General features: G+C 41.0%; 1 protein-coding gene across 2 annotated transcripts; it reads right to left on the reverse strand.

Annotated features, from left to right (window-relative positions):
* Positions 1-1,781: 1,781 nt before the first annotated feature.
* On the reverse strand, positions 1,782-7,265 carry LOC131237954 (disease resistance protein At4g27190-like). 2 transcript variants are annotated; one of them, XM_058236083.1, is made up of 2 exons: positions 5,664-7,265; positions 1,782-2,090 (listed from the first exon to the last, which is right to left on the reverse strand). In XM_058236083.1, exons 1-2 carry the CDS (start codon positions 6,784-6,786, stop codon positions 1,969-1,971), a joined length of 1,245 nt encoding a protein of 414 aa, XP_058092066.1. In that variant the 5' UTR covers positions 6,787-7,265; the 3' UTR covers positions 1,782-1,968. The 2 variants fall into 2 exon arrangements, with proteins under 2 accessions (XP_058092066.1, XP_058092057.1); XM_058236074.1 differs by having other exon boundaries at positions 3,874-7,264.
* Between the last annotated feature and the right edge of the window lie 14,653 nt (positions 7,266-21,918).

Consider the following 21,918-nt stretch of genomic DNA (forward strand, 5'->3'; position numbering starts at 1 on the left):
GATCTGCCTAAATGACAGTTCCGCTAGTACTCTTTCAACAAGAACTAGTACCAAAATACCATAATCAAATGAAATATTAATTAAAAATTAATCAAAATAAATTAGTGTAATTTTCAACAAAACCAAGCCCATCTTGACTGAAAGGGGCGTGCTCAAGCTCACCGAGGCCACTATAGTCTTTGATTTCAGAATCTATGGCTCGCCAAACATCATAGAATAAGATGTACTGAGATTTCTCAATTTGAGTGATTCCTTAGATTAGCCTGCAACCAAGAATTTTAAGTAAGAACCATAGTGACAGAGAAGGAAGGGGTTAGATACCCTTCTCTACCTATTACTCATATATGATCTCTACTTTGTAAGATTTTGGGACTTATGGAGTTTTAGATGAGTTATTATCTAATCAATTGTGGATAAGATCCGAAGCTAATTAGAAACTCACTGCTCAACTCCACCACTACTTGGTGTTCGCAATGGCTCAACCTCAATAGTAATTTGAGAAGATTGGTTATTATTAAAGAAAGGGGAAGAAAAAGGTCGTAATCAAACTCAACTCAATTATAGCCATGGAGAGCTTGCACACATCAACCATAGCTGAGGAGATGATTGTTAAAATAAAAGATAAAAGATTGTGTAACACTAGGTTTTTGATGTGCTACGATTCGAGAAGTCAACAAGACAAAGCATACCTCTAAAAGCTCACTCAAAGAGCAGCCGAGGGGAGTATGAGAAGGACGGGAATGCCCCTTATGTACATTGGGAGATTTGAAAAGAGAAATGGGAGCTATGACACTCCTCAGAGTAACGAACGTAGATCTAAAATCATGACCCTGCTCTGCTCGACTTGAACTGTTATGATAGCTTATATGAATGTATAAGCTAGGCTTAATGGTTGAGATGTGCCAGAGGGCATGGATGAGATGGGTGGCTTGGATGCCTCTCTCTCTCTCTCTCTCTCTCTCTCTCTCTTGAGATGGGTGGCTTGGATGCCTCTCTCTCTCTCTCTTTCTCTCTCTCTCTGTGGAATCTTCCTCGGTAAAGAATGTGTGCGTGTGTGTGAAATGAAAGGGGTGTGGGTGTAGTTATATGTGAGCAAATTGTGTTTCGATAAATAATGAGAAGTTGAAGGTCAAAGCATTATAAGACATTGTTATTGGCTGAGGGTCACCTGTGACTCTTCAGTTGGCTAGATAAGTGGTAAAAATTATAATTTCATCAAGATTTAAAAGTAAAAAAAATGATCCTAGCGTCTGGCAAAAATTAGAATTAGATTTCTGCTAATGCTTGGAGTAGTGCAAACTGGATGCGTATAGCCTAAGGATCTGCACACACCCTTCTGGAAGATAGGCTGTACTTGGCATGGGTAACCGAAATCAAATTTCCGCTACCTAGCTACTCACATTGTGTAAATCTATCATGAATCAATTAAGGGCCATAGGATCTGTTCATATATATATATATATATATATATTTGCTCCTATAAATTTCCCACTTCAGGCTCTGCAGTGGACAAGCTTTTCTCTCCCCTTTCAGATTCAAAGTCTGGTAGCTATTGTCAATTTGACATGGTATTAGAGCACTTGATCAGGGCCTTTGATGTTTTACTGTCCAATCACCTTTTGCATCCATTTGCAACTAGATCTGCATCTCAGATCATCTGGTTGTGCTTCAGATTACCTGGGCTGTCGCTTTCTATCTCAGACACATCAGATCAAATATCCATCGACGACGATCTGTTCTGAACAGATCACTCCAGCACCCACTTCCATTGCAACTCTCCAGCAAACAGATCTTACAACCTCTAATTGATCCCTGATAGATTTACACAATATTACAAAATATTACATATTTAATGTGTATTATTCATCTCTACATTAACCATATAATCTTTAAAAAAAAAAAAAAAAAAGTTTCACTGGTTCAGACTAAACTCCAAGGTTCTTCAGTCAAGATCATCCTCTAGTGTGATTAGTAGAGCTTGTTAAATCCGCAACAGCAACCACCAGATGGACGGTCCACATCAGCCAACCATCTCAGAATAACGAACCCAAAGAGTGAAACGGGTGAACCAGTGTCGAATTCAATCCTATCTGCAATGACATTATAACATCCCAATTGAATTACACTCCTAATCGATTCCAATGAAACTCAAACCATTGTTGGAAGCGAGTATGGAGCAGAATTGTTACAGAAACAATCTAAGAGTACACAATCTGCATTGAATAACATTAGAGATTACTACCAAATTAATTAAAACAACAATAACGCAATTTATTCAAATTCGAAGCAAGTGGCATAACCATAGTCTTTGAGTATCATTGAAGATAGTTGTGGTTTCAACGAGTGCAGAAATCGAACAACTATCTCCAATAAGCTTACTATCCCACCATCAATGCCATTACGTTGAATTGTATCCAATAGCATAAATCCGATAATGGCTCTTGCAGGTTCTCAACCTCCTTTTTATTTGTCCCTTAATCCAAAAGCTAAAAGGTTCATTGTCATTAGTGATTCTAATTTTAAAATAGCCATGAAAGTGCACTTCTGCTGGAAATTACCTGTTTGGCAGATGCAGAAAAATGAGTTCATCTCATTTCAGCAAATGATGCTTTAGAGATCTTTATCTCTAATATATATATATATATATATATATATACTGTCAATATTAAGTCATTATGTATTAGAAATCAAGGTTTCTAAAACATGATTACAGTTAATTAAAACGAGAATAACTCAAATTTTAAGGAGTCTACCAGACAAGGCCTTAAGAAATGGAAGAAAATACCTCAAAGCGATTAATTATGAGGTCCTCTGTCCTGCACATCAGAAAATTTGCAATTTAAAAAATGGTCTTTTTTTAAGATTTTATTTTTTGGGGTGGGGAGCAGTTTATATGGTCTAGGTATCTGATCCATTGATCTGATGGGCAAGCTATAATCCAGGGATGGCTCTGTGGTATCCTGAATTTATGAATGGTGAGGCCCACACTAAATGAGCGGTTGGAATCATAATAGTTGGTGGGGCTTGATGATGTGGAGGGCCTTGAGACTTTAGTAGTTCAACACAAAGCAGAGCCCATTAAGGGGGCGTTTGGATTGTAAGTTGCTTAAGATAAGTTACTTATGCCACAAGTTTCTTATCTTAGTTTCTACTTACTAAGAAGATAAGTATATTTGGTTAAAAATATACTTACCAGCTTCTCCTCTCTTCCGTCTCTCCTGTGCCTCTCTTCAGCAACTTATGAAAAGTAGAAAAGCTTTTTAAAAAATAACTGAAGTGATTAAGTATTTTTAAGTAAAAAAGTCACTTATAACTAATCATAAACCAAACTTATCTGAAATAAGTTACTTATCTACTGCTGTAAGTAGAAAAGTAACTTATGTGGTATCCAAACAGGGCCTAACTGTACTTTGAGAAGACATGATTACCAAACTAAAAAAGGATTGCAAGAAATGAATTCAAAGAAGATGTCATTTAAATTTTTCATTATAGTGATTGCACAGATACATGAAATGGATTCAATAAACAGCAAGCAAGAATATCCAGAGAGACTGAAGAAGCCATTTGCAGTAAACAAGCCAATATGCACATATTGTAGATCCAGGTCATTCATTAGGTGGGGCATCCGGTGGAAAAATCATAGAGGTTGGCGTATACATGATAAAATAAAATAAAAAAATGATTTGATGGGCTATCTTTCAATGTATGTGTGACCAACATGATGGATCAATCAGCCTCTTGAATGGCCCAAGTCTCACACAAATGTTGCACATTGGCATGTGTGGCAAGAATTACTGCTTCAACTTCTCCTCATGTGAATCGCCCGCAAATTTCTCAATGAAAATTCATTAGTAGAACATAGCTCGAACATACCATCTTGATTCAACTCTGGCTCTATTTTTATCGAGGGAGGGTCCATTGATGAAATTTCTGCTGAAAGAGGGACTTGGTGTTCTCATCTTCCCACTCCAAACCAGCCCACCAGTCACTCTCTCCTTTGATTTTCTGTATGGAATTCCACAAGGGCAGCTTCTTCAATAACGGACATCTGAACACCTCCATCTCTTGCAAGTTTGTAGCAGCCGACGCTGTACTAGAGACAATTCTTGTTAATTTATATAATCTCTCCAGCCTCAGTCTGCGTAATTGCGGAAACAGATTGTCTGGTAGTGTGTACCCTTCAACAATCTCCACCATCTCATCACAAGATCGCACCGTAAGTTCCTGCAACCCATCTAGATGTTCTGCCACACTAGAAGAGAAGAGACACCTCAACTTTTCACAGTATGAAACTTCTATTGACCTTAGGTTTCGAAGGCTTCCCTGTGGAACTTCCCCCTTGAATAGCGTTTCCAAGTCCGGTAACCCGTCCAGGTACAACCACTCCAACTGTTGCAATGCACCTTCTCCCACCTCTCTCCAGTCTATAATACAGTCCATTCCATTGAATCTGTAGACTTGGAGCTGTCTTAAGTTCTTCGAATCGCCCGCTACCTGAGAAACCCGTGTTAGACCACTGCATGCTGCAAAACCCAACCCTTCTGCATGTTTTATCATCACCTTAATCCCATGTGGGAAATGGTCACATTGGTGTATGCGCACAGAGTTATCGCAGCTTAGATGGTCAAAGACCCAATTGCAACCAACATGGATAGCGAAATTTTTGAACCGTGGCCACTGTCGATAGAACATATCATGCTCCAGGCAGTCGATGTTTGGTATTGTAATATCAAAAGTAGACAAGCATGTCAAGGTTGCAACCTCCCCTAGAGAAGCTTCACTCATGACTTGTGGATCAGCCGCTACGCCCCAACTGACATACGTTTTAAGCAGTCTTAGTTCCTCTAGACAAGACAGTCTAGACAACAGATTGCGTGGAATACTTACGAGACAATCCAAGTTTGATAAATCCAACTGCTTAAGTTTCACCAAATTTCCAAAGCCCTCAGGCAGATTGCTTATGGCAGAGCAAGAGAGATCTACAAATTGGAGTTCTTTTAGCTGTTCGAATGGTGGGAGCCCAACTAAACTTGTACAATATTTTAGAATCAGTGCACGTAAATTCACTAACAAAGACAAGGACATTGGAAGTGATTCAATCGCAGTGTAGCTTAGATCAAGAATCCGAAGTTTTGGCATGAGCTCGAAGAAGCTACTTGGAATTATCTTCAATTGGGTATTTTTTCTAAGAAATAAGGATACCAGCTTAGGACAATTGGGCCGAATCGGAAGATCCTCAATTTCATTTGACATCAATGAAATCCTCTCCATCTCCTCCCACATCTCCTCCCTGGGTGGCACCTTCAGTTTCGCACAGGTTCTCACCAGAAATTTTGACTCCTCTTGGGATGACGATGCTATCGATATAGCCAGGTCACAAATTAAACCATACATCTTGACATACGTGTCTTTGGGTTGCCCATCCTCGAGAAGGCATGCCTCCTTGATTCTTTCAATTATGGTGTGTCCCTTGTTTGAAGCATCTTCTAAGCTTTTCACATTGTCTATATACCCTTCTATTGTCCAAAATCTGACTAGTTCTTGTATTCTTATGTTATAATCTTCAGGAAATAAAGCACAATACAAGAAACAACGCTTGTGCTTATCGTCTTCTAAGTGTTCATATGTAAGTTTTAAAGAATGAAACACATTCGGCCCCATACCTGGAATCTCGGGTGCGGATCCCCTCAATGATCTTACTGCATCCAGCCACAGCTCTTTCTTGTCCTTGCGACGCATAGCTCGTCCCACTGTAATGATTGCAAGTGGTAAACCACCACACTCTTTGGTGACCTCCTCAGCTAAAGATTTAATTCCAGGCAAACGAGCCACATCCCCAGCTTTGTCACAGAACAAATTCCACGATTCCTCGCTCGTAAGAGTCTTGACTCCGATATGCTTGTCGGCCTCCATTGCATTGACTACTTGAATAAATCGGGTAGTTATCACAATCTTGCATCTATTCTGCCCATTTGGCAGAGGAATCCCAGCTTCCTCCAAGTTGAAATAGCACCAGAGGTCATCTAAGATGAGCATATACTTCATGTTCTTCAACGCAGCAAAGAGCTTGTCTCTCTTTTGCTCGCTGTCATGAAAAACCAAATTCAATTGATAACCAATTTCTTTCTGGATCTTCTCTGTATTGAATTCCTTGGAGACTGTTACCCATAGCACAATATCGAAGTCTTGGGTTCCAACCAACCTATTGTTGATGGCTTTCATGAGAGTAGTTTTCCCGATTCCGCCCATTCCATATACGCATATGATTCGACTCTCTTCGTCTCCCAAGCATCGCCATATCTCCTCTAAGGTCTGCTCAGAGGTTCTCTGCCCAGGAGGTAACGATCCCTGCTTCTCTACCACCGTCGGTCGTGAAGGACTCGAAATCACCTCACCAAGAGGTGCCTTCTTTTTGAGATCTTTAACGTCGATGAGAATTCGAACTGCCCTTTTACCCAATTTATAGTGATATAAATAATTGGTGCAAAGTCCATTCAAGAACATTGGTTTGTGCTTGAACTCGGAATTTATCGAATCAACTTCCTTCTCAATTTTGATTGAGTCATCAATCCAGCGCGCTGCTTGGTGGGTCAGCTTCCTTCTTTTCTTCAATGGCCCATCAATGTCGTCACGTTGGATGCCCTTGCGCTTGCATTTTATTTCTTCGGCCGCTCTTCTCAAGGCCTCTAGATGGGCCTCGGCGTTTATGACATAATCCAACTGCTCAGCTAGAGGAGGCCATAACCATTGAATGATCTCCACAGCATGATCCTTCAGATACTCCATGGTACAAACAAGATAGTGGATGGATGGGGTGTTTTGAAAAATTAAAAGAGCATGGAGATGTCCTTCAGACACTCCATAGTAGATCCATGGATGGAGAATTGTGGTGTGTTTTAACTTGAAGGAATTTGGAGAAATGCAACATCTAATGTTCCAAACTGGTTAATTAGAGGATTAATGATTTTCTTTTTTTTTTTTTTTTTTTTTTGGCGGGGGTTGGGTTGGTGGGTGTTAGGGTTTGTAATTTCGCTTTCAGAAGCTATCAAAAGAGGAGAGGAAAGGAAGAGAAATTGTATAACAAATCAATGAAAGGGGAAGAAGCGAAGAGCATGGAAAAAGAACAGAGGTATAAAAAATAAATAAATAAACCACAATTGGGAGAATTTGGAACGAGAAAATGAAGTAAGAAAAGAGGTGAAATAAGGAAAAGAGTCTATTAGAGGAGAAGTTGCAATGAGAAAATGAAGGTAAAAGGACTAAACCCCAATGGGAGAAGCCGTTGGTAGCCTTCGGAATAAAGAAGGAATGGAATCCAAGGATTGGATCCAGTGCCTCTAGAGACATGTGAGTTACCATGGCTCCAAGTCATTTCTACAGACAGGACATGTATGGGCTACACATCGAAACCCTTCATTTGGTAGGACAGATAGTGATTGGGTTGGTCCGAAAATCTTATGGTTTGGACCATCCTTACTGTTCGGAAAAGAAATCGACAGTGTAAGACAACGGTGGCAATGGCTCTCAGGCTCCACCCACTAGATAATTTAAATAAATGAATATATGTAAATAAATGTTGGATCCAGCAAAACGAATGGTTCAGATTATTATAGATATGTGACACGTGTATGTACAAGATATAAGGACACCAGAATCTCGTGGTGCATTCAAGTACAGGGAAGTCAACTCTTACCTAAACCTGTTTGTCTTACGCAATGCAATACAACGCGTTTGGATGGGATTGTTGGGCGCGGGTTAGGTACTATCCCGCCTGTTTTGGAGCTCGGAACAGGGGAGGCTTGGAAGGGCCATCGAGGCGCCATCGTGATGTATGAGTTTTATCTATACCGTCCATCCATTTTTTTCTTATCATTTTAGATTATTACTCAAAAAATAAGGCAGATACAAACTAAATGGACCACACCACAGGAGGCAGCGGTGATAAGGGCTCACACCGTTGAAACCTTCTCAGGGCCCACCGTGTTGTTTATTTGCCATCCAACCTGTTTATACGGTCGTATACACATGGATGAAGTAGAAAAACGAATATCATATTATTCAAAACTTCCGTGGTCCCTAAGATATTTTCAACCGTAGGAATTTAATCCCCTCTATGTGGTCCACCTGAACCTTGGATCTTCCTTGTTTTGGGAATAATATTGTAAAATCATTTGGAAAAATAGATTGATAGTGTCGATGAAATCCATACATCACGTTAGCACCTCGGAGCCTAGTTTATCCCTAGCTGGAAACTGGGGTAGTAGATAATCCCGCCCGCGATTGTTTGTCCACGTGGACCCATAAGATGACGTTGTTGTGTCCGTGGCCCATAGAAACGACAATAAGGAATTCTAGCCCGAATTCACTTTTTCATTTTTCATATCAGAAACATACCCTTCCGCCACATCTACCCTGACACGACATGATGCATCCAGAAGTAAAAGATACCCTTTCGGAAGGAGAGAATAGTGCTTTTTTCGCTCCATTCATTCGTTCTTTTCCATTATTCCTTCTTTAATTTTCTTTATAGTTGTTGTTTAGATTTTTTTATTTAGTATGAATGATGAGAGTTTATAAAAGAAAATAGGATATGAAAAAATACTATAATGGATAACCTTTTATAATGAAACGATATTGTAATAGATAAATTTTACATTGGAAGAATGTTGTAAGGGATGAATGTGATGAACGCTGGAATAGATGGTTGTTGTAAAGGATAGATTTTTATAATGAAAGAATGCTAAAATGAAAATATATTGTAATTGATGAATGTTGTATAGTGGATCTAACACCCCGTACCTCTGGTACACAGGTGTTACCTCTTAAACCCATGTTTATAGTAAATGAGATCGATTAACTAGGTGACTTGAACTTAACACGTGTAGGATGGGACTTCTAAACAACATTGAGGCCATTTATCACAGTGTCTAGGAGCTGACATGGACCCTACATCAGTCAAGAGGGTAAGTTAAACTGAACACTTCAAGTTAAAGGCATTATACATCATATATACTAGCACAATACACTTACTATCAACACTCGAGGATCAATTAGTGACCAACCAGGGACTTGAAACCAGGCGTTTCTTCGGAATGAACATAGGCACACATCTCCTAGCCTGGGTATCGCATCGGTCCACGAGACGCGGCAACAACGCGGTCGCTAGGGTACAAGTTTCTGGTCAAGCCGACTCCGATTTGCAAGACTCAGCTTTTGATCGCACGCAAATGCCGATTACAGGTCGCGGGTTGTCAAAATTCGACCGGAAGGATCGCGAAAGCCTACGGAATGGTACTGTCTAATATACGGGTCTCACAGATAGTGAGGTCTCTTCCACTTACCCAATTGTACGCTTGATGAGACGGCAAGTGGCGTAAAGTGTACTAGACCCCAGTGATGATACCAGAGATATACGGTACTAATATGTAGACTTATTGAGCATGAGTTACATACTCAGCATTTTACTTATTCATTCATTCATTCACTATCCACCCGGACTAATGGTGCACAACTAATTATTATGTGTACTTTCGCAATGGCCAGAATTTCGATTGAGGCGCGCGACTAACCTGAGATCAAGAGTTTACCAAATTGAGTTTGATTATCTAAATTTAGATATGGGACTAGTTTGGATAGAAGTCCCTTGTAATGGACCCCATATCTTGCGATACTATGTACTATCATCCCGACTTCACGCTCCAGCTTGGTCATTTCATTCGCACCGCATATTGCATTACATCATTAACATATAACATTTGGTTTACTATGCTTCTACATTGTATAGTCTGAATAAGGTTGATGGTATTATGGACTTGCCAAGATCTGCATATTGCATTACATCCGCGACATATAGCATTTTGGGTTACTATGTTTCTGCATTTATATGGCCTAGATGAGGTTGACGGTATTCGTGGACTCATCAGGCTTTGCATATTGCATTGTTTTCTCAGTATATGATATTGGCTTATTATGTTTTTACATCGCATAACCTGAATAAGGTTGATGATATTTATGGACTTACAACCATGTTCCACATTGCTCAGATATTGCATACTTGACACTTACCTTGCGCACATACTTACACCACCCTCTAAGCTTTTAATAAGCTTATACACGACAGATGCGTGCAGGTAGCATTAGGTCGCAGTAACGTTGAACCTAGAGCGTACAGCTGTCTTCTGAAGCTTTGATTTTCGATATATATATTTCCCTTTCAGCACTGTATTCAACTGTTTATATTAGTGGATATGTGATGATGATGTTGCCTTTGTGATTTGGGTAAACTTATGGTTATGCTTCTTACGAGATAAATGTACGTTGGCAAATCCTCCTTGTAGGATCTCAGGATCAGAATCTGGCGTATGGGCGCTGGAAGCCGAAAATGGGGTACTACGGAGGCTGTCGGCACCGGATTCTGTGATCGAAAATTTTATGAGCCCGGTTTTTGAGTTTGGGGTGTGACATTGGGCCTACGATGGGCTGAAAATAGTCCTTCAGAAGGGCTGTCATATGAGCCGAAGCCATCCCATATTCTGGAATGGACCGGAACTGGCCTCTCAATGGACAGCAGGTGGGCCGCACCACACATGGACAGCGGGAGGGCCACACCACGCATGGACAACCGATGGGCCGCACCACATCTAACATCAGGTGGGCTGCACCCTGTGTAAAATAGGTGGGCCGTACACTGACTACAGGTGGGCCACACCCCATGTAAATTCTGTGGGCCGCACATGGGCCTCATGGTGGGCAATAGGTAAGTCAGACCACTAGTCCAACAGCAACTGTGGACCAAGCAAATCTGCCCAGCCATGACAGATGGGTCTAGGCTGAGCCCACCCGCAAATCTGGGCTGAGTCCTGGGTTGGGTCCAACTAACTAGGGCCCGAGCCTAGCCATAAATGAACGGAAAATATGGGCCTGAGATGGGGACAACAATGAGCTACCTAGTCCCCATTTTTGGACTTAATATGGAACCCAATACCTAATGGCTGGGCCAAGACAAGGACCAACTCGGCCCTTGAATAGGAATAATTTTGGGCCCAAAGCTGGCCACTTATAGGGATAAAGTCTGGCGGGCCTGGTCACTCAAGGGCAGGCCCAACTGACCTTGTTCATGAGTCCTTCCTTGCCTCCACGTAACTTCAATACCGATCCTGGGATGCTACGAGAAGGATTTTCAACATCAATTTGATTCGTAATAAGCATAACCAAAGGCATAACCCACAAACAACAACCAAAAACTCCATCACATTTTCATTATGATCAAAAACTTTATAAGTACAATGAGTATAAAGGGAAATACAATGAAAATGAACAAAAGCTCCAAAATGATCGGTTATGCACTCCCTCTGCTGCGATCCAACGTCACCGCACGCAACGGTCATGCATAAGCTTATAGAAAGCTTAGAGAGTGGTGAAAGTGTATGCTTAAGGTGGTAATGCGGTTATGCAGTATCAGAGTAATGCGGAACATGCCGATGAATGCTAAGAATACCATTAGCCGTACCAAGGCCATGCGGTGCAAAGAATGATGTCGGCCATACCAAGGCCATGCAATGTGAAATGCAACTCAAGCATACAAATCCTCATCTAAGTCCACATATCGATACAGCTCAAAATCTGAAATATCACCGGGGTCTAGTACACTCCAAGCCAGATTGCCGCTCCATCTCGAGCAATAAGGTGAGTGGAAAAGACCTCACTATCCGCCTGCCAATATCGGGCTCTGCTCGTCAATAGTGGACCCATTCCTCAAGCTGGTCAGACTCAGCCTAGCTTTACCCCCTCCTCTCTGGCGGGTAAGGCCGCACCCCCTTCCAACAGACCACGACACAGTGGAAAGTGCAACCGTCTGGTAAACCGCACTCGACGCTCATGCACCCACTCGGTCTAGACGTTGAAGCAACCTCTTGGTACCATAAGGGTTTAGGAACTTTCACCCAGGGATATCTATAGCACCTCATGTAGAACAAGATTTTCGGTATCCAATCCTGCCAACCACGATACGTCTGTGGAGGCTACGGCCCTGATGTCGCTAGGGCGTACAGTAACCATATCACATAATGCGAATGCATGAATCACACTATCCAGTCATACAGCAATCCTGCGCGTATCGTGCGCTCATGTAGGGCAACACCCCCTGTACGGGAGCCCCTAAACAATCTGCCCGAAGGCATATGCTATGATCAGTCATTTCTCATATCAAGCATACGTATGATGCATATGATCATGAATCATGGAACTAAACATGTTATATGGGATGGATGATGTTCATAACGAAGATGGGCCTAGACGGCCTACACATTACACGTATGGGCCCTAAGGGAAGTCATAATGCGGACATTTAACCAACACTATACTTGCAATGGGGACGTCAAACCGCCATTGCTCCCAAGGTATAGCCCGTCGTAAACATCATTACATAAATCATGTTGGGATTGCACATTGCAATGGACCTTAGGTATATCCCATTGGGCCTTCAATACATCAAATGGGCCGTATCATATGGGCCTCATATTCATCAAGTGAGCCACATCAATGGGCCACACCAATGGGCCTTATGTGCATTGCAATGGGCCATAACCCGTGGGCCTTAGAATGCATCAAATGGGCCTAATCTTTTGGGCCTTATGTGTATCAAATGGGCCTCGCCAATTGGGCCCCATATGTACATCAAATGGGCCTCAACCCATAGGTCCCAATACATCTTAATGGGCCTTAAATACGTATCAAAGTGGGCCTCGACCACGGGCCACAAGTAAACCCATGGGCCTTACATATAAATCAAAGTGGGCCTCAACCATGGGCCATAAGTAAACTGAGATGGGCCTCCCATCACTAGTAAATTATATATAATATAATATAATATAATATAATATATATATAGTACATAAAATATTATATATATATATATATATATAAATATATATACACACACACGTACACACCCACACACCCACGCACAGGCACACACAAATATCACAGTGGGCTCCACCGCACAGATATCACAGTGGGCTCCACCGTACAGATATCATAGTGGGCTTCACCGTACAAATATCACAGTGGGCTCCATGTGGGGCCCACCATAATGTTTATACTCCATCCAACCGTTGATAAGGTCAAGTAGACCTAGATGAAGGGTGAAAACAAATTTCACCCTGATCCAAAACTTCTGTGGACCCAAAAAGGGTTTCAAAGGTAGAGGTTCAATCTCGCTATTTCCTATGATGTGGGCCACCTGAGTCTTGGATGGACCTGAAATTTGGAGGGGGCCCACTACGGAGAGTGGCCCACCTCATGAACGGATTGGATGACAAATAAACATCAAGGTGGGGCCCATGGCTAGAGCCGTGGGTGGCTGCCTGTCCGCCTGTCCGCCCGGGCGCTGGTGCGCAGGCAGTGCCTGCTGCCTTTCTGACACAGCAGTAGCAGCGCTACTGCTGATGTTATTATTTTTTTTTTAGTTTTTCTGTGAATTTTACAGGTGGGGTCCACATCTTGCAAATACACTCCGTCCAATGGCTCTCCATGGCTCAAGACAAGCAAAACAAGCCCAATATTGGGCATATTTCAGCGTATAAACAATCAGGGAAGGTTTCAATAGTGAAAACCACCATTTGATATGGTATGGCCCGCCAGGACCTCGGGTTGACACCATTTTTCGGTTCAACGCCTAAAAGGAGGTTGGGAACGGAATTGACGGCGTGGATTGAAGACATTCATCAAGGTGGGGCCAAAATAAGTGGGCCTCCTCCATTGGCTTGGAACCAAGCCAATATTTGTTTTTCTTTCCAACAAATGTCCAGCGTCCCTGGACGCTGGACTTAGCATATACATTAGAGGTGGGCCCTGCTTAGGTGGGCCACCAAGTGGGGTATGGTGTGGGTACAATACACACAAAGTGGGCCCCACTTGCAGATGGTTTGGATAGAATACATACCTCGTGATGGGGTCCATTCAAGTGGGCCACACAACTTCATTATCATCACACATAAAAAAAGAAAGGGAGAGAGGGATAGAGAGTGGGACCCGCGTGATGGAGGGACCCCGACACTATGGGCCCTCCCTTGCACTAAATCATACATCAAGTGGGTCCCATTATACATAGGCCCATTAAATCAAAATCTAACGGTGGAGATCCCTTCTCCACTAAATTAGACGGTCTAGATGACCCTAAGTATGTAAGAAAAAAAAACATCATGATGGGGTCCATGGAGAATGGCCCCATCATGGAATGATCATGATGATCCAAGTGGGTCATCGGCCACATCTTAGGGTCCAAAGTGAGATCCAAACCATTGATTGGTTGGCCTCACTTGGCCCATCTTAAAAATATTAAAACTACCCTATCAAAGCACTCACCGCTTGATCTTCTTGCTCCCTTGGCTTCCTTAGCTCCTTATGCTTTTCTTTTATGGAGGAAGATGAGAAATGGATGGCTAGGATGGGAGATCTAGGGATGAAAAGGTGGGCCACACTTGTAGCTTAGAAGAGTTGGAGAGGCTCAAACGTATGGATTTTTTTCTTGCTTTGGGAGAATTTGAAAATGAGAGAGAGACTTGTAAAGGGAGAGAGAGAGAGAGAGTGATGGGTGATGGATGTGGTGGTGATGGGTGTAAGAGGCTTTTTTTGACTTTTGAGGCAAAAGTTGTAAGAAAAGTATGACTTGTGTAAGAACTTTTTGACTTTGGGGCTTGCTTGGGAAAGGGTGAAAGGTGATGTGTACTTGACATGATGGGATTGATGGGTTGATTGATTGATGTGACATCTTGTAAAGATTCTCTCAGAATTCGCACGCGCGATGTTTTCCTCGCACCGAACGCTGGCCCACATCTCCCGACCAGGGTATCGATTTGGCGCGTGAGTCACGGCATCGGAACCGAGGCGACGGCGCGGTGGCTAAGGTACAAGTCCTGGAATGAGCTACCTAGTCCCCATTTTTGGACTTAATATGGAACCCAATACCTAATGGCTGGGCCAAGACAAGGACCAACTCGGCCCTTGAATAGGAATAATTTTGGGCCCAAAGCTGGCCACTTATAGGGATAAAGTCTGGCGGGCCTGGTCACTCAAGGGCAGGCCCAACTGACCTTGTTCATGAGTCCTTCCTTGCCTCCACGTAACTTCAATACGTCAGTTAACTATAATCTTGAAAATATTGTCTAATACAGGCTCTTAGGTTGGAAATAATCCTAGGAAATCAATCACACGGCATTGAACCGTTAGTTGATCACAGGAATCTAAATCAAGAAAGGAGTTGTGAAGCCCCAGGTGATGACTTTCCCCTTGGGCTTTTCATCTCGAAGTTAGTTCAACTATAGTTTCCATCTAAGATCGTAATTTCTAGTTTAAAGTTCTGATTAATTGTGTTAAGATTAACGGTCCTATCTTGATTTATACGTTCACATGAAATAAGGATTACATGATAAGTTCACATACTAGTTCATTAATATTGAATATATGCAATAATCATTGAATTCCATGTTTTAATATTTCATTACTTGATAGTTTATACTTCAACTTCATGAAGCTACAAACCTTGCTACCATTATGTAATGCACCTTTACATGCTAGTAGGTTGTTGTGAATCGCTATAAACACTTTAGCTCACAGTATTTCACATGAAGAATTTCACTGTTGCATGTGAGCCATGCTTGGGATGCAATTAGACAAATATGTGGATAATGGGACCCTCGACATCACTTATGGAGGGATCCTATTAAACGTTCCAAGGTGGAAAAACCTCATGGCCCGGGGATGGTGGTCATTGGACACTATGCCCGAGTTGTCGGCTTACGCTGGATGACGAGCCACCTGTAGTGACCGTTGAGTTGCACAAAAAATAGCTGATTGTAATTGGAATAATAACGGTTGGCTAATCATGCATTTATAGCATAATGGCGATGACGGGTGGATAATTCTGAATGTTGTAGCACGTGCCCTTCATTTAGGATATCATTTCGCTAGCTTCCAAACCACCGACTATCGACCCTTGGTCACTATGCTATGCGAGTTATGCTACGCTAATGACCTATGTATGAGATATGTACGATGACTTTGCACCATGCTATACGAGATATGCTACGTGGGTGACCGGTTTTATGCATGGGTGACAAGTCCAAGTCCGACCGGATGAGCATCCCCACGTCGATGTGCATTCATCCATCCATGCCTTATAATAAGATCGCATCCTGTTTGTTTTGTATGTATCATTGCTTTTTTTTCTTTACACTATATTTGCTAAGGCAGTGTTGTGTAATCTTGAGGGGAATTCACACTGAGCTGGCCACTCATTCATCGAATATCCAACCTATAGAGTATGCGGGTGTAGATGAAGAGGATGATAGCACTGGCCTTGAAGGCGCGACAGTAGACCCCGAGGATATTATGACAACGAGTCGCAGCAGGAGACGGCTAAATATTTCGGACTCAACCAGTAGATGTAGTATTTTATTTTTATTTTTTTATTTTTTATTTACAGTTGTTAGTACTTGAAAAACTTATAAATTTTGTAACTATGGGCCCCAGTTGAGTGGGCCAAATATTCGGATTTATATGATATTATCCATGCTTACTCATGCTATTGCACTCTGATTTATTATTCTGTTTGCCTTCTGATTTATTAACTCTCGGGTTTCTGAAACGAGTCTCGTACTTGGGTTTTAGAAACCAAGGCGTTACAGTGGATCAATGATATTTATTATGAATTGCCCATATTCACTATGTATCGTCGATATTTTCAGTGTGGATCACCGATATTCAGTGTAGATCATCGATATTTACCATAGACCACTGATATTAAGAGTGGAGTATTGATATTCACTGTGGATCACAAATATTAAAAGCAGACTACTGATATTCACTATGCACGGCTGATATTTCCACTGTGATCACAAATATTCAATATAGGGTACATGTCCGACAAAAATGATCATAACTTCCTTTTTATATGTTTGATTTAAATAATCTTGTGCTTGTCGCAAGGTAATTTGATGAAATTTCAAATGGATTTGGAATCTCTTATTTGGACATTATTTGATTGACCAAAGTTCATCACTCATTGTGGATCTTTGATGTTCACTGAGGCTCACTTTTGGGCATTAAAATGGTGTCTAAATGAAATGATTCCAAAGTCATTTGAAAGTTAATCAAATTACCTTTCCAACGAGCATAAGATCACCCAAATCGGACATGTAATGAATGAGTTATGGCTAATTTTATCGGACTAGTATCACATAATGAATATCAGTGATCCACAATAATCTTGATGAACTTTTGGCCCACTTTTAAGCAATCAAATGGTATCTAAATATAATGATTCAAAATCAATTTGAAATTTCATCAAATTACCTTTTCAACAGCATAAGATCACCTAAATTGAACATATAAGAGTTATAATCATTTTCATCATATGTGTACCCCACAATGATTATATGTAATCATAGTGAAAATATCTATGGTCCATAATAACTATTATTGGTCCACTCTTAATATATGCGATCCACAATGAATATTAGCAGTCCGCTCTTAATATTAACGATCCACAGTAAATATCGACGATCTACACTGAATATCGACGGTTCACAGTGAAAATATCGACGATCCACGGTGAATATGGGCGATTCATAGTAAATATTGATGATCTATCATACAACATCCATCATTACAACATACTTTTATCTTAGCATTCTTCCATTACAAAAATTCATCCATTACAATACTCATCCATTCCAACATTCATCACATTCATCTATTACAAAATTCATGCTTTATAACATTCTTTTATTATAAATTTTATACATTACAACATCCTTCTATCATAAAAAGTTATCTATTAATGTATTATTCCACGCCCTTTTCCTTTTCACAAACTCTCATCATTCATATCAAATTTATTTTAAAAAAAAAAAAACTTAAAAATAACTATAAAGCAAACCAAGAAAGGAAGGGAGCTAAAAAACAATATGTTCCTGTACCACGAAAAAAATCAAGGAGGGAAGAAGGAAACGACTAAATGACCCTCATAAAGAAGAGCCTCATGTTTTGAACCCATCCACATCTTACGTGGACCCTATTGATTGTTAGAAGCAAATTCATTTCATCCACAAGTATTGGGTTTTAACTTTATGTTGTCAGCTCAAGTTTGAGGATACAGTTAATCATACATGGACCACACATGAGAAATATAGCTCACAACTAATGCATAACATTAGTGTACTCGTGGACCTGAGATATCTTCAAACATATGAGTGAAAAGACCTTTCTATGGGTTTATGGTTGCCTGATTAAAATGAAAAAACCTTTTTATAGGTTTACAGTTGCCTGATTAAAATGAATGAATTAAATCAACCAAGGGATGAGCTGATTTTTAATTTTTGGTGAGGCTTAAATCCCTTTTTAAAAGTATCTTTCACTTATCGAGACAGGAGCATTATATACTTATGGGGCAGCTCTAGCATCTAGGCATTTTCATCATCTTAAAAATTAAATAATAATAATAATAATGTAGAGCTAGCATTCCTTATTCTTGTGCATACGGGGCTCCTATCACAACCATGTAACCTTGTTGGGCCACATACCAGTTGGGCCACGTAAACCAAAATGCCAATTGAATGGGAAGTGGATTGCGTCCTACCCCACCTCGCCTATAATCCTACAAGCAGTGCTCTGTGGGTCACAGTGATGTGTGGGTATTATCTACCCCGTCCCTTCATTTTCTATATCATTTTGAGATATGAATCCAAAAAATGTATATCCAAGGCTTAAGTATACCACAAAATGGGGATTGAATTCCCACCATTAAAAGCACACGGTGAAAAGCAGAGGTTATGGATCAATTTGATATTTGTATTTTTCTCTTCACCTAGGCTTAGGTGACTTTTTTATTATTAGCAGGTTGGATGGAAATAGACACCACGGTGGCCCGTAGGACAGTTTCAACGGTGAGTTACATCATTCTGTTGTGGTGCGGTCTACCTGTCATTGGACCCGACCACTACTCTAAAATGATCCAAAAAATGGACTGACAGTGGGGATAAAACCCATACATCACGGTGGGCCCCACGGGGCAGGACGCAATCCGCTTCCGTTATATAAGTGGTGTATTGACATCAGCAAGTTCTATGGGTCTGATTATGATGTATGTGTTATATCCAAACCGTCCATCTATTTTTTGAGATCTTAGTAAGGCTTGAGATGAAAAATAAGACATATATAAAGATCAAGTGGACCGCACTGCAAAAAGCAACAGGAGATTGAACGTCTACCATTGAAAGCCTATTGGGGTTGCAAAAGTTTTGGACCAATATGAAATTTGTTTTTCCTCTCGTCAAGGTCTCTGTGACCTTATGAACAGATTGAATGGGAAATAAACGTTACGGTAGCCCTACGAAATTTTTTAACAGTGAAAATATCATCTCCGCTGTTATTTGTGGTGTGGTCCAGTTGAACTTTGGATATGATTCATTTTTGGGATAATGCGCTAAAATGATCTCAAAAAATGTATTAACTGTGTGGATATAATAAATAAATCATCGCAGGGCATGTAACTTTGATTTACTTTTAACCGTTCGTACAACATCGAGATCGAAGAGCGTCAGCGGTCGTCTTCGCACGAAACGTACATTTTCGCCGCTTCCCTATGTAATACCGCGTCTAGAGGAAGTTCATGCGGTGCACCGGGAATCGATGTGGGACCCGCTTTTATATTGGTGAGAAATCCATCCCGTCCATCCTTTTTGCGAGCTCATTTTAGTGCATGTCACCGACAATGAGCTCGATCAAAAACACAAGTGGGCTACACCATTGGGAAAACTGGAAAAAAAAATGCCTACAGTTAAACCTTCCTGAGATCCACCTATATTTATATGCCATCCAAACTGTTTATAAGGTCATTCCCAATGGGATGAATTGAAAAAAAGGTCTTAGCCTGATTAAAAACTAATGTGGCCATGCAAATATTTCAACGGTGTCCCACTATTTCTTCTCATATGACTCACTTTGGGTCTTGGATACATCTCATTTTTCACAACATATTTTAAAATAAGCTCATAAAACGGATGAACAGAGTGGATTTCTCAGAACATCACGATGGCCCTACCTAGATTACCCCGTGAAAGGCTTAGGCAGAAGATCTGCGTCCACAACCACTGGAAGCGATTGGGTGGTATACAACACACTACCGACCTGTTGGTGTAGGTACGTATCGTGTGAAGACGAGCGCTGACGCTGAAGCGGATGGGATGGGACGCGGATTTCTTGCGAAAGCCTCTCGCAGGAAGTTCCTGTGCTGGGAGCGTAGGTGGCGCTCATTGTGATGTTCGGAGAAATTCTCTCTGTTCATCCGTTTTTTGAGTTCATTTTAGGGTATGTTATCAAAAATAAGCCGTATCCAAAGCTTGAGTGAGTAGTACTCAAGGAAAATGTGGTTAGAGAAATTTCTACCGTTGAAATCTTCCTCAGTTCAACTGTGATGTTTATATGTCATTCATACAGTTAATAACGTCATTCCTGTTGGGATGAACTGAAAACAAAAATATTAGCATGAACATTTAATTACACATTTTTGGCTCACTTGAGCTTTGAATATGGTTTATTTTTGGTAACATGCCTCCAAATGAATACACAAAACGGATTAAAAAGGAAGATTTCTCACAAGCATCACGGTGAGCCCCACCTAATTTCCCAGTGCAGGAACTTCCTGCGGAAGGCTTTCGCAGGAAATCCGCATCTGTTGGGATGATGTACCATACACCACTGATGTAGCTGGTGTATTAACGTCACCAAGTTACATGGATCCCATAATTATGTATGTGTTATATCTAAACCGTTTATACATTTGGTGAGCTATTATTAAGACTTGAACCGAGAAAGGACGCAGTTTAGCCGGTGACGCTGGTGCAGCCAGCAGCTAGTGGTCGGTGCTATGTGGACTCTCCCATGTTGCATGTGCTTTATCCATGCTTTTCTTCTATTTTGAAAGATAATTATAGGGTTTTTGATCCCAAAAATGATATGGATCTAGATCTAAGGTGAACCATATCATAGGAAAACAATAATGATTGAATGTCCTAGGCCCAATGTAACGGTTATTTGAAATTTAACGGGTTGATTAGGTCATACAAACTCAGATGAAAGAAAAAAAAAAAAAAAACACTCAGCTTAGATTTAAAACTTTTGTGATTCCCTGAAAGTTTTGAACAGTGGGCATTCCATCAACACTATGCTATACGGTCAACTTGGGATATTGATCAACCTCGTTTTTTGGCTCAATGATTTGAAAGAATGGGTGGACAGCATTAATGAAACACATATGTCATGTAGGGCCCACAGAGCACCGACTAATGGGCACGGGATAGTGGCAGGGTGAGTAGCCAATCGGTTTCCACTAGAAAATAAGATAAATCCAAAAATCAAGCGGACCACACTATAACAAGCAATGAGAGATTGAACGTTTACTATTGAAGCTCTTTCAGGGTTAGAGAAGTTTTGGATAATATAATATAACCTTATAAACAGATTGGATGGAAAAATAAAAGTTACAAAGAGTTTGGGTCCTTAATCTTTCTTTCAACTCCCGGTCAAGGGTTGTTTTGACTCGAAAAAACATGGTTCCACTTTTATTTGTGGTGTGATGCACCTGTGCTTTGGAAACGACTATTTTCTATGCTAAAAAAAAAAAAAGATCACTCCAAATGGATAACGGTGTAGATATGATAAATAATCAATGTGGGCCACGTAACTTTGATCCCACTTGAACCGTTCGTACGAGCTCGAGAAGCGTCAGAGCTCGTCTTCGCACGACACGTACCCACACTAGCTAGGTCGGTGGTGTGTTGTACACCAGCCAATCCGCTTCCGATTTCTATACTTTCATTTTCTCTCTCCAGATACTCCTGTTTTCTCACTTCGCCTCTT

The sequence above is a fragment of the Magnolia sinica genome, chromosome 1, assembly GCF_029962835.1.
Source record: "Magnolia sinica isolate HGM2019 chromosome 1, MsV1, whole genome shotgun sequence".
Lineage (NCBI taxonomy): Eukaryota > Viridiplantae > Streptophyta > Magnoliopsida > Magnoliales > Magnoliaceae > Magnolia > Magnolia sinica.

Excerpts from the sequence above, each read along its gene's own strand:
- LOC131237954 (XM_058236074.1), bottom strand. The coding sequence starts at position 6,786 with ATGGAGTATCTGAAGGATCATGCTGTGGAGATCATTCAATGGTTATGG.